At 51.7% G+C, this 17,152-nt stretch overlaps 1 protein-coding gene across 2 annotated transcripts in view; it reads right to left on the bottom strand.

Annotated features, from left to right (window-relative positions):
* Nucleotides 1-911: 911 nt before the first annotated feature.
* LPIN2 (lipin 2) overlaps nucleotides 912-17,152 on the bottom strand; it is a 53,561-nt gene continuing 37,320 nt past the window's right edge. For both annotated transcript variants that reach the window (XM_068993891.1, XM_068993890.1), the window contains exons 8-20: nucleotides 15,561-15,660; nucleotides 12,744-12,931; nucleotides 10,990-11,083; nucleotides 10,545-10,614; nucleotides 9,841-9,930; nucleotides 9,301-9,383; nucleotides 8,140-8,284; nucleotides 7,041-7,189; nucleotides 6,266-6,352; nucleotides 5,229-5,381; nucleotides 4,818-4,932; nucleotides 4,165-4,268; nucleotides 912-3,811 (exon numbers count right to left, since the gene is read on the bottom strand). In XM_068993891.1, coding sequence (XP_068849992.1) covers nucleotides 3,667-3,811; nucleotides 4,165-4,268; nucleotides 4,818-4,932; nucleotides 5,229-5,381; nucleotides 6,266-6,352; nucleotides 7,041-7,189; nucleotides 8,140-8,284; nucleotides 9,301-9,383; nucleotides 9,841-9,930; nucleotides 10,545-10,614; nucleotides 10,990-11,083; nucleotides 12,744-12,931; nucleotides 15,561-15,660 — 1,523 coding nt within the window. In that variant the 3' untranslated portion in view covers nucleotides 912-3,666. The remainder of the gene's footprint in view (nucleotides 3,812-4,164; nucleotides 4,269-4,817; nucleotides 4,933-5,228; nucleotides 5,382-6,265; nucleotides 6,353-7,040; nucleotides 7,190-8,139; nucleotides 8,285-9,300; nucleotides 9,384-9,840; nucleotides 9,931-10,544; nucleotides 10,615-10,989; nucleotides 11,084-12,743; nucleotides 12,932-15,560; nucleotides 15,661-17,152) is intronic.

Below are 17,152 nucleotides of genomic sequence, written 5' to 3' on the forward strand. Positions count from 1 at the left end.
TGAAGTTACTCCCACGCTAGCACCTTCGTCTTTCTCAGTGGGCCCATCCTCTTTTGAATTGTCTTTCACACTGTGCAGTTTGAAAGGAAAGTAGTAGTTGTGATCAGAGACACGCTTGTAGCTATACACGCACAGACTCACTTCTCACACCCGCTCGCCTCGCCCCTGTCTCAGCCACCAGCCAGCGAGGAGGGCAGCGCACAGGAGGGAGTCTCTTCCTGATGTGAACCCATCTGAGGGCTTCCCTCCTTTGCCGGAAGGGCACCCCACAGAGCTGCAGTCCCCACTCCCCGACCTCGCGCCCAGCCATTCCATCACAAAAACAAGCAGAGAAGGTGGGTGCTGCCCCACATGGAGGTGTGTGCTTGAGGGAGTTGGTGGGCTCAGTGTGGGCTCAGCCACCCGAGGGGATTAAATAATACGTGGGGTGTGGTTTCTGACCCAGATCACTCTGAGTCTCCTGACAGCTGATGAAATCAGGAGGGCTCCGTGCTGTTCACCCAGAGGAAGGGCTATAATGCAAGGCCAGGGTCCTGAGCAGGGCTGAGGTGTGGGGGATGCACTCAGGAGGATGCCAGGGGGTCACCCCCAGAAATTACGTAGGCAACTGAATGGCTGCCTGGCAGAACCTACAAAGCAAGGGAGGTTAGTTCCTGCGGGTGGAGCCTCACTTCTGGAGTCAGATCTTATAAAAACAAGCACCAAAAAGCAGCCCTTTCTATACACAAACTTAAGTGTCAGCAGAGATCAAAATGCTAATTTATGGAAATCAGCAGCTTCTGGCAAGAGTTTAGAGAAGACAATCTAAACGTCCTCTGAAGGAAAAGGTCAAGACGCACTGAGTTCACGTTTGTTTATTGTTGTAACATTTTGTTTTGAACATCAAACACTGCACCAAAATATGAGCCATTTATCTTCAGACAGATGTCTTTACCATAAAGTAAGTACTGATGTCGACAATTTCTGACAACTCAAGAAACGTATTAGTGGCACTGCTGTGTCTAATAATCAAATGTCATAGACCAAATGTAATGATTAAATTAAGAGCAACATCTCCCCTTCCTCTTCCTTTTCTTACCTTTAAAACAAACCCTAAAAAGTAGTTTTCACCTGGAAAGAGCACTTACTTTAAACCAAAACTCAACTTTTCACCGGTTTCATTAAACCCAGCATTCTCTAAAGCGGGAAAACAAGGGTTCCCAGAGTTAACTAAGATGATACTCGAAAAGATGACAAAATCCCCCCGGAGAGTCTCTTTTCACCGACCTGCAGACAACGCAAATCCATCCTTGGCCTGTTCCTTTGGGTCTGGCCAGTACCTCTCAGGATGCACTCCATCTGCAGGGCCACGTGCAGTCGGGGGCACAAACACTTCTGGCTCCGGTGGGTGGCTATCATTCCTGGATTGTCAGCAGCTTTCATCTCACATCACGCTAGGAAGTTTTTTTCTTTTTCCAGCTGAAAACTAGGCGCTGTCTTACAGCACAGCAGACGTGGTCCTCACACGCAGGGCCGAGCCTGCCCCCTCTGGGCCCTCGAGTGTGCCTCCTGAGCCCCGCAGAGATGCAGATGTGGACACCACCGCCGCACGAGCTTCCGTGCAGACACCGAGGCAGGTGTACAGTCGGGTGGGATGCAGTCGGGAGGGATGGAAAGAGGGAAGGGGCCACGGCCACTCCACTGGAGGAGAGAGTGACCCAGAGGCGGCTCCTCGAGATGACGCCTGCCCCCAAGAGCAGCAAGCGGCCACTGCTCCTTCTTAGCTCTCCTCCTGAGGTCTGTGTACAAACACACCGAGGGCATCTCTCTTTCACAGAAAGAACAAATGTCATTTGTACCAAATGGCAATGGATTTTCAGCACAAACAATACTTTCATACACTCTAGCGATAGTCATCATCTACATTCAGCAAGAGGGGCTCCTTTAAGTGAGGAGGAACACTCAGGTTGATCAGCATGTGTACCCAGCAGACTGGTGACACCCGCGGATCAACGTGCAGGGACAAGATGACACCCTCTAGCACTGACGGACACCAGGTGGAGGGGTTGGCCACCCCAGCGCGGGTTCCTGGTCTTGACCCTTTAAGACGCTCCCGTCCCGAGAGGAGAGCTCATCAAGGAAAAGAAACTGTCTCATGAGAGACTCTTTAAAGGACAACCAATGAAGGACGACAGGAAGGCAGGCGTCAAGCTTTTCCGTACCGCAAACGCGCACACAAGCCTCTGCGGCTCCAGGGAAGGGCCTGCACCGAGCAGAGGGCCAGGCTGCCACTGGCAGCCACAAAATGAAGGAACCGTGGGCGACTATGATGCCACTAATGGGGCAGAACCTCACACGAGGAACACAACCCAGCTTCCTGACCTGCTGGCCGTGAATAGGTCTTTAAATGATGCATCCCTGAACCGTTTGCGAAGGGAAGGTTTGCCCAGGGGGAGGCATGTCTGGTTTCCCTGGGAACACGGCTTCCGGGCTCTGCCTCCAACATGGCTCAGTGGAGTCCGGGGCCTCCGACCCTCTGCTCTGGAGAGCAGCCACCCCCACACTTCTCCAACTCGAGATGAACAGTACTGTGGTGGAGCAAACTGAAAAGAGGAAGGCCCCCAAAACCCAGCACAGGGAAAGCAAGAGGCGGACCCGAAACCACGGCGGGGGGAGGGGAGCACCCCGCTCTGCAGTATTTCACTGCTCCACTCCCCTCTCCCCAACTCTGGAACCGCTCACTGCTTTCTCACCCAATGCGGGGCTGCATGTGGTCACCACGGGTCCCCAGGGCCTCCTCTCTTAACAGTTCTCTTGATTTTAAGCCCGAGGGGGCTGTCCGCACCAGCTCATCTCTGCAGGCTCATGCTCACAGCCGTGCAGGGGCGTGTGGACAGGACCATTCCTGGGTGGCTTGCTCAGCTGCAGGCACGGGGAGGGGCAACAGACACCTTCCCGGGACCTGGCCTAAGCACATGTCTGCATCTCTAGGCCTCCCTGAGAACCGAGTTTCCCTGCTGGCTGACTCCTTCTACCGAGACCACTCTCACGACATCACACACATCCTGCAAGACCCGCGCCTTCCGGTGGATCCAAGACACAACAGTTCAGGTCCCTGCCGAGGAACGGTCAGGGTGAGGAGGCGAAGGTCTCTCCTTCCCCCGAAGCCCTGGGAGCCAGGGCCAGCATCCTGCTTCCATGGAGTAGGGGATGGAGGGAGGAGCCCACGGGGGAAGTGAGCAGGCGGTTCAGACAACATCAGTAACTGGACCCTGATTCCCTACCAGCAAGCCCTCCTCACAGAAACACTCTCAACTGCCCAGTGGAAATTAGAACACTTTACTTTGTGCAACATTTGGTCCACTCTTAGCTTCTCTTTTCTTCTTAAATTATGCCATTAAAGAAGCACCCGGCACGCAACTCGACACAGAGCACGTGGGAGGCCTTGGGCCCGAGGCCCTCGCTGAGCCGGTCGCCAGCACCACACGGCAGCCCTGGGCCCGGGAGGGTGCGGGGGGGCGCGTCCGGCCCTGGCAGCTCCCCAGCCCGTCCCTGCCGGCGCCCAGCGGGCAGTGAGCCGTCCCACACCTGTGGCCGGGAGGGTCCCCGCATCCTCTGTCCAGCAGAAGGCCAGCCGCCTCCCCTGCTGCGGGGGCCGCGATCCGGCCCCCCGCTGCGGCTGCCACCTCAGACCAGGTCCTCCAGGTCCACCTCAGGGATCGGCTCTCGCCAGTAGCAGAAGGAGCTGAACTCTGGGCACGGGAAGGCGGAATTCTGTTCCTTGTTGAGAAGCGGGAACACGTGTTCCACGAGCTCGCTCAGCCTGTGGTACCTGGGAGTGGGGAGGACACACACCACTACTCGGCACCTGACCTGAGGGCACGAGGCAGCAGGCTGCGAAGCCAGATGCTCAGATACCTCAGAAAGGAGGGTCCCAGGTGGGCACCCTCCTTCCAGGGCTCCACCTCCCTCCTCAGAGTCTAGGCTCCCCAGCCACCCCTCAACAGCAGCTGCAGAGGAGGGCACAGCCTGGCAGAGGTGGGGGATGCCCAGCAGAGGGGAGGATGCTCCGGCAGAAGGGGTGGACAGAGACTGGCAGGGCGGAGGCTTCCACGGGCGGGCACAGCTCTGACCCCAGGCCCCTGGCTGCGCGGTGCCAGGGCTGGGAAGCGGGAATGCACTTACGAGGACTTGTTGCCTTTGGTCCTTTCTTGTATCAGCTCGCCCTTGGGATTCACGGTGAAGATCCTGCAGTCTGGGACACCCACTTGTCTGTAAGCATAGACGTCCTGCCACAGAGAACACAGAGCAGGGTGGTTACTGAGAAGTTCCCAGGCCCCCTGCGAGCCAGAAGCATCACAGGAAGCAGTGTATGGAGAACACGTGGAGCTGGGGCAGCCACCACCGAGACTGAGCTTCAGACAGACACAGACTAAACAGGGAGGCCAACGCACACCGCAGAGGGTGCTCGGGAAGCCAGAGAACGTGGGCGCCAAGGAAACCCCAGACCCTGGCGTAGGAGAAGGGCAGCATTCGTGGCTGGGGGGTGGGGGAGAGGCAGTGCTTGGATCTGGGGGGCAGATCCAAGGCTCGGCTTAGAATTCACGGAAAGGGAACTGAAGCCCCTGACACACACGGGCATCCCAGGGCAGGTCTCCGCCCCCAGCCCCTCCCTGCTGCAGGAAGAACAAGGCTGATGAAGTGAGCACCCACCCAGCACAGCAGGCCTCACTGCGCCCGCACACCTGGGGTGAAGATGACGACCCGGCTACACCCTAAAGCACCGTCCTGTGCGTTTCCCACCACGCCCGCACGTGCAGCCCAGAGGAGACACCTACATTTGGGCGGTTCCCAAAGGCAGCGTAGAAGGGCTGCTGAGCTGGGGCAAAGAGATTCTTGATGTCGGTCAGACACTCAATCTTGAACTTCTCCGGCTTCTTTTCTATTACTTCCCTAGCAGAAAAATAGAAGTATCACCACCGAATCCAAAATGGCAATTTTCCCTGGTCTGTGGTCTGAAAACCCACAACCATCCATTTTTCTAAATCCTTCATAACTGGTATCTTTCTCCATCTCTGCCAGCCTGACTTTTCTCAGCTGTGTCTGACACACACCAGGTGAGCAGTGTGTGAGTTAGAGTAACGTGGAACTCAGACCCAGAAGCTCTGTAATAGATACCGTGCAGCCAGGCCCTGGCCCCTGTGGGCACACACGTGTACACACACATGCACGCATGCACACACGCGCACCTGTGGAAGGCAGAAAACAGGCTGCTGGGGGACAGCATGAGGGGGCCTCGGGGCAGGATGGTGCCCTTGTCGTTGACCCAGTGCAGGTAGCCGCGGGTCATGTCAGCCATGCCGATGGCGCGGGCCGAGCAGTACAGGAACTTGTAGCCGTTCCTGGAAGAGAACGCGTCCTGTTTAGCCCGTGTGCTGTTCAGCTAAAGGGAGAAAAATGCGGTTTTTCTTTTTAAAGGTCCAAAGAAAGTTCCTCTCACCTCCCATGAAAGTCGAATTCCTAAATGTAATACAAGAATCATCAGGATTATAAAGATCTCACCACGCCATGGAAAACACCATGGAGGAGATGTGATTAGGGATTATGCTAAACTTTCATGTAATAATATCTCTACAGAAGCCAAATTATAAAACAGAAAAAAAACTGGGGGCTGTCTTTAAAGGATGTGCTATAGATGAAAGAGACAAAAGGTCTTATTTACAAATACAACTTCCAGAATGCAAATCATCCTATAAAACAAGAAACAAAACTCTACCTGGATAACTGACATACTCATAATTTTCACATTGGGACATTCTCAACCTCTGCTTAACACACTGTAGTTCTGCGGATTGATTTAAGTCGGATGTATTGGGATTCCCACAAAGGCCACAGCACTATGTCCTCACAGAAGGTACCTGACGGAGAAGACCGCCTGGCAGACTGATCCCCCCATGCACGCATGTATTACCCCCTTCAAGAAAGACAATTAGAAGTACTCAAAAAAATAGCAAATGATTAAACTGTGGCTACAAACCCAAGTGCAGCTGTAACTACTGACACAGGCAGTGCCTACAGCCCACAGCCCTGTGCAGGATCAAGGTGGAACTCGCCAGGCACAAGGCTCCAGGCCCAAGGGTGGTGGCTCACACTTTCCCTTGGGGGAGGCTCCAGTGAGAGGTGAGAAAGGAGAGTGAGAAAGCTGGGTCACAAACAAGATTTCCTGGGACTATTTCTATAGGCCCAGCAAAATCCCAGCTCACTAGCCACAGGGTTAGGCACCTACTCATTGATGGAATGGTAGAGCTTCGCGATACCCTGGTGCGTCCAGTCTTTACCCAGCTGCGGAAGAATCTGTCCCAGAGCATCAGACCTGCGAGGGTGGAACCAGGAGGAGGTGTCAGGAACCAAGCACATACAGCCAAGTGTTTGCCTATTAGTGAAACACCAGCTTCTGTAATAGTAGCCGCTGTGGGGAGGGAGGGGGTCTGGGGGGTGGGGGTGGCGTGACAGCCCACAAGGCGGTTCCCTTGGTCTGTGTGTGCACAAGCCGAGGACATCACCCAGGAGCTTCTGAGACAGCCACCAGACCCAAGGGCCAGCCCGTCACTGTCAGGAAGCACTTACAACCACACGGCCTCCTCTTCTCTAACTGCAACAGCTTCGATTTTTTCCTCCCCATGCCAGAATTTGGAGACCAAATAATTAAATCTTTCCAAGAGTTGTGATTATTATTATTGTTATTTGGCTGCGCCACAAGGCTTGCGGGACCCTAGTTCCCCAACCAGGGACTGAATGAATCTGGGCCCTCGGAGGTCAAAGTGCTGAGTCCTAACCTGGCTGCCAGGGGAATCCCCCAAAGTTGTTTGACCTTATGTTTGTATGGCCCCACCCACCTCCTCCATCCACAGAATGATTCTGTGGGGACTGCACCCAGGACCTCTCAGTGCATGTGGTTTAAAAAACTCTCCTGATGGTGGCTGGTCACTCAGGTGAGGAAACCCCAGCCCTCTGCACATGGAGCTGGGCCCTCCTTTTGCCACCCCAGGGCTCCTGCTTACTTGGTTATTGTCCCGTCAATGTCGGAAATGATGACCTTGTCGTTCCAGTTCCACAGGTATATGGTCCCTGCACAGCGGCAGGTGCCTTGATACTGGGTTGTGATACTAAACACAACATCATTTGGGCCATCTTGGAGATTCAGTTTCGCCTTTCATAAAAAGTGTAAGAATCAGCAAAATCAGAGCTTTGAAAATTAAAGGCACGTCACTTTGACGGAATTACATGCAACAATTAAGTCATGCTTTCCAAGAAAATGTGGTCAGAGAAACTGCTTAACATACAATGTTTCAGGATGGGGGACACATGTACACCAGTGGCTGATTCATGTTGATATATGGCAAAACCCACTACAATATTGAAAAGTAATTAGCCTCCAATTAAAATTAATTTTAAAAAGATACAAGGTTACATGATCCTAATCTCAAAAAACAGCAAGGAAAAGCAACAGAAAACAGTTTTGAAACAGAATCTGAACACTCCCCAAACTGCTGGTAGCATCTCAGGACCCAGCCCTGGGAGGATGGATCGGGGCTGCACCTGGGGCTCGGGAGCTGGGCTGGGGAACTTCGGCCTGAACTGTGTACAAGGTGCCCAAGGGCCCTTCTGACCCCTGTTCCCTGGTCTCCTCCCCGCCCCTCAGGATGCCCTGTGTACCGGAGATCCTTCCCCTTGGGGCACAGCAGGACCAATTCATACTGAAAATGGGTGAAGGTGAGGACGTGGGTAACTGACAGGAAGAGGGAGATTGCATCTAGGTAAGATGTCATTCCCCTCTGGCTGTGGCTCCTATGAGACAGCGTGGGGCCCAGAGCCAGTCTGGACGTGTCAGACTCAGACTGAAAACACAGGTGCCCTGGTTCACTCCCAAACATGGAGACAGGAGGCCTGGGGGTGAAGGAGGGGAAAGTGCATCCCAGGGGACCCTAGGGGTCCCAGGAGGGGGGCTGCCACTCTCCTGGACACATGTGAGCATTTACATGGCCACACGCTCAGCCGCCTGGGAGACATGGGATTGGGCAGACAGAAAGGGAGGCTCGTCAAGGTGATCGGTTCCTAAGGCTCATGAGGCTGGACCCACCCAGACTACACGGGACTCACAATCTGGTCTGAGGACAGACGCAGAGACTTCTTATAGGAGGTTGTGCCACTGTGGCTTGGGGGTTCTGCGGGGGCAGAGTCCACCTTGATGGACTCTTCCAGTTCCTGGGATCCTTCATCACTCGATGAGTCGTCCTCAGCCGACCTGCCAAACACAGTCTGTTATTGGAGAGGCTGAGGGACGTTTACAGACAACAGTTTTTCATTCAGGATCCGGAGACACAGAGAGAAGTCCCAGATCCACCCAGGAGGAACCAGACCCAGGGTCCAGGTCCACGCTGCATGATCCACCTCCTCCATGACTGGCCAGGGTCACCCTCCTCCTCCCTTCTCGACTGGACAGGGTCACTCTCCAGCTACGACCGGCTGTATTCTGCTAGAGCCAGTGAACGCTACTAGCTCTGCCAATTCTTGCTGAAAGGGATATGTATGTTTTAAAAGGCACAAGTTATAGAAAATACGAACGCCTACAGTGATTTAAGAGACTAACAAAGAACATTTTATATAATCCTTTAAAAAGAAGAGGGTAAAGGACAGGAGGATGAACCCAAGAGTCAGGGACGGGACGAGAGCAGGAGGTGTGACGGAGGACGGAGCACAGGGGCAGAGCCAGGCGCGGCCGCATCGGGGCCCCTCCCCTCAGGCAGCCAGTCCACACGTCCAGGGCAGACTCCTGCCAGGAGACCAAAAGGGCCCGCCCCATCCCTGAGGTTCTGTCGTGTCTCCTGCTGCGCCTGCCAGCCAGGCAGCAGGGGCCCCAACACTCCACATTTTATGCTTCCCCAAGACCTGCTTCCCAGAGGCCTGCATGCCGGGGCACCTGTCTCCACGGCTCCAGAGCAGGAGCAAGGTGCCTAGGAAGCAGCAATGAGTATCCCGACTCTAAGCTGATGATGCGTATATACAGACATAGATATGTTTTTGGCCACACCACATAGTTCGGCTTGCAGGACCTTAGTTTCCTGACCAAGGGTCGAACTCAGGGCCCCAGCAATGAGTCTTGAGTTTTGACCACTGGATCGCCAGGGAATTCCCTAAGCTGATGATATTTTTCAAGAAAAGCAGAAGTTATCTGTTAACTGAGTGGCACAATGAAGCCACTGACTGTCCACAGAACAAAAACATTTCTGACTCAGAATTATACAAATCTGTCAAAGTCACCTGCCACTGGCTGGCTCCTTTGCGCTTGACGGCCGGTCACTGGGTGGCGGGACCTCCACTTTCCCCTCCTTGGCCTCTGGCAGCTAGAACGACAGCACGACAGTGGCGATGAGCAGCTCTTGCCCTACTGTCAGGGCAAAAAGCCATCAGCAGCTCCCTCAAGGGATTAGCAGAAGTGCTGTCTGAATCCACAAATTAAAAGCACTTATGAAACAGACTGCCTCTAGTTTGAGCCAAAAGGACAGAAACCTGAGAGGGAAGTCATATGCTATGTGTGTGAAAAGCTGCTGCCACCAAGCCAGGGGCAAGGACTGTGGCAGGCACCAGCTCAGTCTCACAATGTAAGACACACAGGCCACACCCACGAGGCCGGGCAGGGGCCGAGGGCACAGGTTCCCTCCTCCACAGGTGACGCACGCGCGGCACCGGTATCTGACCTGCACATGTTCACGCACGGTGCCGACTACTGTGAAAGAGCACCATGGAGCCCAAATGGGACTTCCCTGAGCTTGGCATTCAGCCCACTTCCAGCTCGGTTACCTGCTTGGTTATGCTCTCCCTCTTCCGCCAGAACCACCAGCGGCCTGATTTCTTTGGCATCTTATCTTTGACCCAGGATTCGACTGTGGCCTAGAAACAATGAGCACAGGTCAGTCCAGCATCTCGGGCACAGGGCACTCGACCCCTCTCTCAACCAGAGGGCGGTGACGCCACCTCGACCCGCCGGCGCCCTCTCTCGGGGCTGTTCCGTGCTGTCAGGCCGGGTGGTCTGGCCCCTCTTAGGGGCAGGTGGGCTGCTCTCCCTTCTCTGCCCTCACGAGTTACAACGACCAACTGATGATGTGTGTCATCTTGGTGGAGAGACTCCAAGCTTCAGTTTCTACGTAACAGGCTCATTAGCCACAAGCTGAAGGACCCACACTGACGCCACGCTTCCGGGGGCCCTCTTCCTATTGCATCCTTCCATATTAATGGGAGGAAATGTTTTTATCCTGTATTTAAATAACAATTAGTGAAATCTCTCAATCTTGATACACGATCAGAAACCGGTATAAGTATCTAGTAAAAATGACAGATACGGCACCCCAGCCAGTTTCCTGAATTTCTGGGCATGAGATGATTTGACTGATGGTATTAACTTTACAATATTAAGTAAAATTGAACCGCACCCAGTTTAGAGACATGCACACAAGGATTCTCAAAGCGCTGTGTGCTGCAGACATTCCTGGGGAGCAGCAACTCACCTTGGGCAGGCTCTTCTGGAAGACCTGAAGGCTGAGGACCATGGGGGCCGCCAACGCCCAGCTGTAGTAACTGTGAGAGAAAAGCCAGGCACGACCATCAGAGAGGAGAGGGCGGGAGAGGAAGCAGAAATGCCATAACAAAGTCCTTATTCTTTCCAGTGAAGACGTGATCAGCTCAGTCTCTTGCCACATAAGCAATCTTTGCTTCAAGCCAGACTTCTCCAAGCAGAGAAGTAGCAGAACGTGTCAAACAGAGCAGGATTTCAAGCCTCACTGAAAACGAAGCTGGAGCTTCACTCCAAAGTCACTGCCCATTTAGCTCATTTACATGGAATGGCATAGTGAGAAAGAATGTAATAGTTAAAACCTATACAGCACTTAGGGAAAGAAAAATCTGCAAGAATGCTGAACGGTTATAAGCAACGAAAGAGCCAAGAGCATTTACCGGTTATATATCCGTATCACAAGGTTGGGATTGTCTATGAGTCCAGGGTTTTCTGCAAATTCATGGTATGTAATGATGTGCTCCATGAATTTCTCTATAAGGTAAGATAACAATTACCACCTGGTTAGAGATTACAGAATAAACATCCATGTGGGCGTATTACAATACTCTCTCCATACTGAAGTGACCACGGGATCAAAAAAGTACTTCAAAACAAACCAAAAAACCCAACAACTAACTTTTCTAGGAGAATCAACAGCAAATGGCAGATGTTTGTGGTTTTTTTCCTGGACAAGAAAAAAACCCACTTCTTTTCTACGGCCCCTCGTCTACCACTCTTCCCATAGCAGTGAGAAAACAGTACCCAAAACCAAACCAACAAACAAAAAAAAAACAGGAGAAAGGGATAAGCTAGGGACTCTGAGGCAAACAGAGACAGCTGTGAGACAGAGGGAGATGTGAAGGCCCGGGTTCACACACACTCAACTCCACAACCAGGGGAAACTGCTCAGTTTCTTTCTCATAAGCAGGCGTGAAACCCTGGACTGGCGGGGAAACTTTTAACAGCATAGCCGGGGAACACTCCTGGGGTCTTACAGCCGTAAGTGCACAAGTGCAGCTACGTGAGGAAACAACCCAAGCATCTTACAGGGCTTGGAAGGAGAAACCCAACACAGCAGAATTTGGCTGAGGGTCTCTCAAGAAGAAACAAATCCCAAGTTCCTGCAGGACAGATGAGGGTCAAGCATGACTTTCTGTCCCATTCCCAGAGGCGATCCTTTTAGTCAGAGCAAACTCTAACAACAGAGCAAACTCTCACTGGGACTGTTCCTCCTGGTCATCTATGTACTGTTTACTTGCCATTTAGTCTTTTAAGTATAAATTTTACAGTTTTACATAAACTATATGTCCCCTCCTCCACCTCTACTTTTAAAGGGAGGGCTTAAGAGGATTATAATGTGACCTAATTTCATCCCTAGCAGGAACCACTGGCCATAACACACTCAATTTCCTGCAAAAAGTAAACAGAATTAAAAGATGGAAAAACGATCACCCCATGACCCCAAGAAGAAGAAGAAGATTTAGGGAGTCCCAGCCGAGAGGTCCCGGGCAACCGGGCCTGCCACACACACAAGACAAAGGATGACGTTAGTCAGAAAATCTTTCCTTAGAGGAAAATCCATCAAGGGCCACCAGCCAAACTGAGAAAACATGAAGAGCTCAGTTTACAAAAGGAGGTAAGACCAGAAAGGCCGAAGCACTGGCTAGGACAGTTGGACACACAGGTGCTCAAGTCCCACAGGGTTGGTGGAACCAGCCCTGCTAAGCAACCCCCTTTCTCGTGAGCGACTTGACTCTCCTGGGCCAACTCTCGGACAGAGTAACCCCTGCTACTTTTGCCAGAAAGACCATTTCACTCAGCAGACAGCTTTGGCAACGTGAGGCCTTCCTCTCATGTCTCAGGCTCGGGGCTGCCAGGTCCCAGCCCTACAATTATTCCAGCAACTTCACAGAAGAGAACGCAGCCGGGGCTGAGCTGACCCTGGCCACCCAGTACATGGGGCAGCCCAAGAACCTGTCCCTAGGCCCACAGCCCTCCCACCCACCGACACGCGGGGTCACCCCAACACGAGGCACCTAAATGAGGGGCGAAGAGTCTGACGTCCAAGGGAGACCCCGCCACCTCCATGAGACCCCAGGCCTGCATTCCCGGCACGGCTCACCACCCAGGGCAGACGAAGCTGCCCACCCACCTTTGGAGATCTCTCCGTTCTCACTGAGGCCGCCACAGAGCGACAGGGTGACGTCGGGCAGGTCCATGGCGGAGTCCGAGAGGCACTCGGTGCCGCTGTCGGCCGCCGCGCTGCCCACCGACTGGGGGGACTGGGAGCCGGACAGCGTGTCGGACTCAGGCCACTGCCGGGAGCCGGGCTCCGACTCACTGTGGGGAGAAAGGCACCAGCCATCACACCCCTGCCCTGAGCCTGATGGCCAAGCTCAGGGCTCCCTGCCCCGGACGCAGCTTCGCTTAGGCAGTGTTCAGACCCTATCCTAGACGACACTGAGACAATGCAACAGTGCTGCTGGGGAATTAACTGAACACAGTAAACACGCACACACCGATCGCTCACAGTCACGCGAACCATCGATGATGGCCCTTCTGACTTATGAAGGGGATGAAAGAGTTACAAGCATTCATTTACATGACAAAATGACAGGGTAAGAAAAACCTGATGTCTGGAAACCTTCTGATCTTAACTTCCTACAAAAGGCTGTGGAACTATAATCCTCTCGGAGAAAACCGCTGTAGTCCAAGGGTGTATTATTGTTAAAAACAAGGCTTTTCTAAATTCATTTATTACCTCATGAAAACAAAACGAAGAAATTAACCAAGTAAAAGTTCTCAGGAGGCTGGACACACCTCAAGAAAGAAATGCACCAAGAAACCAGAAATAAACTGCTCCTACACTGGTGAGCCCCAGAACCAAAGTTGAGGTTACTCAACATTTTCAGTTTTCTAAACAAGGCGTGGAAGCCAGGTTTTAGAAGCTGATCCTAAAGGAAACTTTTCGTAATGGAGCATAAATTTGAGAGGAAAAGGACATGGAAATGACACCTTACATCTCTTAGTCATGAATGCTTCCTACTCTCCACCTTCTGAACGGATACTTTTAGAATTATTATTTTATTTTTTTTAAAGCCAGTACATAAATGCATGTCATCTCATGAAGTTATATGATGTTTAGAAGAAAATCTGAAATTTGAGCAGTAGGTGGCAGCACAGTACAGCTAAGCCATAAACAGAGAGCCGTTGCAAACACTAACGTTTTGCACTTGAGCCTCTGAAGAGGAGATGCTGGTGTTGGACTGAGCGATGCACATCCACACCACAGCTTTGAGAGTAATCGGATCAACAGAGCGTGCTGCTAACTGGAGACGGTGAAAAAGCCAAGGCCACCTAGGCAGCAAGCGCCGGCTGCTGTGCTGGGGCCCCAGCAAGGCTGACCTCGGGGTGAAACAAGCACCTCGTGCTCACCCTCCTGGGCACATGGGTGGCCCCTGCAGTCAGGTGTAGCCATGTGATCAGACGACTGTGCCGTCCCTATGGACAGAAGGCGTGTGCCGCCTCCTTCCCAAGCCGGGCCCCAGAAAACTGAGCCCCCACCGGCCCTCCCCTTTCCCTGTCGAGGCCCCATGGGGACAGGGGAGCCTCAGGATGGGAGGGGCTGGTGCTCCGGAGCCCCCATGTGCAAGGCCCCCACCAACACCATAACATGAGCAAGAAATGAATTGCTGTGGTCAAGCCACCGAGGTGGTGAGTTTTACTAGTTACGGCAGCTGGTGTGACCCTAACTGACGCCCCCGCTGAATACATGGAAGATGCCGACCGACTCAACAGTGGGCTGTTAGAACCATGAGACTGTGTGCTTCAGGGTCAAGTTCAGCTCTAGTTACAAACACTAGCTCTTCAGTCAGGGGGCCGGTGACCACGAAGAGAAAACGAACGCCTGTGAGCATTCCAACAGCCTCCCTGTCTTGCTTCCAGACACAATCACGCATGACGTGAGTGGCTACGGCCCCAGACAGTCAGGCTGCAACTGCACAGGGTGGCCCCCGTGCAGCAGTCATGCTCCCCGTGCTTCAAAAAAGCAAACTAAGAAATGTCTTACATCTGTCCCAATGTAAACACATGGTTATGGACTGGGAAATCACAAACAAAGAGGTAATGTCAAGATAGCTTACGATAAAAAAAAAAAAGGACCAGTTTCACTTCTCTCCCCTTAAAAACCCAACTACTACTCCAAACAAACGGGAGAAAGTTAGGGCGTTTTAAGGATCCTGCAAAAATATCTGTAAAAATTAAGTATCCTCACCCCAATCCTGTCTACTTTAAATAAAACCTTCATATATGCTTTTCAATAATTTGTTTAAAAGTATTTAATTATGTGTGACTATGGCTCAGTGTATTCAAGCCATGAGAACTTGGGGAAAAGTAAACACTGCTCTTGTGATCACAGAATATTATTTAATAAAATGGAATTTCCCCAAGAATGGAAATGGCCTTGGGAAAACCGCCCAAGTCTATCACTGCTAAGATTTTGGTGTTATTCCAAGCAGGGAGTCACAGAGGAGGAAGGGATGGCTTGGAAAGGAGGAAGGGGAAGTTTGGAAAGGCCCTGGAAAGGGCCCCACCAGATCCAGGCCTGTGAGTAAGCACAGCCTCAGTGAAGAGTGGAGGCCCGCTTTGTAAAGTGTCTCTGAATAAAGATATATCACCTCTAAACACATAATAAAGGAAACAATGCTAATGAACAGGAGCTAATCTGATGTCACATCCGCGTTACGCCCTTACTACAAGAGCTTGACGGGGACACCTTCTCACTGTACTGAACATTTCTTCACAAAAAGGTAAAAGACTATACACACACAATTTCTCGATTTTCCAAAATCTGAAGCAAGAATTCAATTTAGCTGAAGCATACCAGCCCCTTGCTCCTTTTTCTAATGCTTTGCTCTGGAAACATCTAGAACATTTCAGAGTTGCGCGCTCTGCAATATAAACCCACTACCTTTTGGGGAAATAGAGAGCTGCAACCTCAGGTTCCAGGGCCTTCAAGTCGTCCAGGTAGATATCATCAGGCCCCTGGTGTTGGCTTCTCTTGTGGACACCTGTTTTTTATAAAAGAAAAAACACATCAGAGATGAGAACCTGGTTACTCTTCATTTACAACTGCAGGAAACCAAAGGTTTGCAAACCATAAAACTAACCACAACTGGACCTGCAGTGTACTTTTAAAGGCATCATCTAACCTTCCCCACTGCCGTCTCTCACCCATCCAGGTGAAAGAGATCAGCACTCTTGCTGCTGCTAAGTCACGTCAGTCATGTCCAACTCTGTGTGACCCCATAGACGGCAGCCCACCAGGCTGCCCCGTCCCTGGGATTCTCCAAGCAAGAATATTGCAGTGGGTTGCCATTTTTCTCTCCAATGCATGAAAGTGAAAGTGAAGTCGCTCAGCGGTGTCCGACCCTCAGGGACCCCATGGACTGCAGCCCTCCAGGCTCCTCCGTCCATGGGATTTTCCAGGCAGGAGTACTGGAGCGGGGCAGCACTCCTGCCAGCTATCCAATGAACACGGCCTGCATCTCGCATTCTTTCATCTTCTCTCATGTGAATCCTGGGCCCCGAGTCATTTATACTTGAGAGTATGCTTGCTTTTTACATATGAACGTGCATGAGTGCTCAGTTGCTTAGCGGCGTCCGACTCTTTGCGACCCCATGAACTACAGCACAGGCCTACCTGTCCTTCACTGTCTCCCCCAGAGCTTGCTCAAACTCACATCTATTGAATCGGTGATGCTACCTAACCATTCATTCTCTGCTGCCCCTTCTTCTTTTACCCTCAATCATTCCCAGCTCATCAGGGTCTTTTCCAATGAGTTAGCTCTTCGTATCAGGTGGTCAAAGTATTCGAGCTACAGCTTCAGCATCGATCCTTCCAATAAATATTCAATTTCCTTTAGGATTGATTGGTTTGAGATCCCTGCAGTCCAAGGGACTCTCAAGAGTCTTCTCCAGCATCACAGTTCAAAAGAATCAATTTTTTGACACCGAGCTTTCTTTATGGTACAACTCCCACATCCCTACATGACTACTGGAAAAACCATAGCCTTGACAAGATGGACCTTTGTCAGTGAAGTAATCTCTCTGCTTTTTAATATGCTGTCTAGGTTTGTCATAGCTTCTCTTTCAAGGAACAAGCATCTTTTAATTTTGTGGCTGCAGTCACCATCCACAGTGATTCTGGAGCCTAAGAAAATAAAATGCTATTGCTTCCACTTTTTCCCCATCTATTTGCCATGAAGTGATGGGACCAGATGCCATGATCTGAGTTTTTTGATGTTGAGTTTTAAGCCATTTTTTCCACTCTCCTCTTTTACCCTCATCAAGAGGCTCTTTAGTTCCTCTTTGCTTTTTGCCATTAGAGCAGTATCATCTGCATACCTGAGATTGTTGGTATTTTTCCCAGCAATCTTGATTCCAGCTTGTGCTTCATCCAGACTGGCATTTTGCATGATGTACTCTGTACAAAAAGTTAAATAAGCAGGGTGACAATATACAGCCTTGTTGTACTCGTCCCAATTTTGAACCAGTCAGTTG

Source organism: Capricornis sumatraensis, chromosome 21 (genome assembly GCF_032405125.1).
Source record: "Capricornis sumatraensis isolate serow.1 chromosome 21, serow.2, whole genome shotgun sequence".
Classification (NCBI taxonomy): Eukaryota; Metazoa; Chordata; class Mammalia; order Artiodactyla; family Bovidae; genus Capricornis; species Capricornis sumatraensis.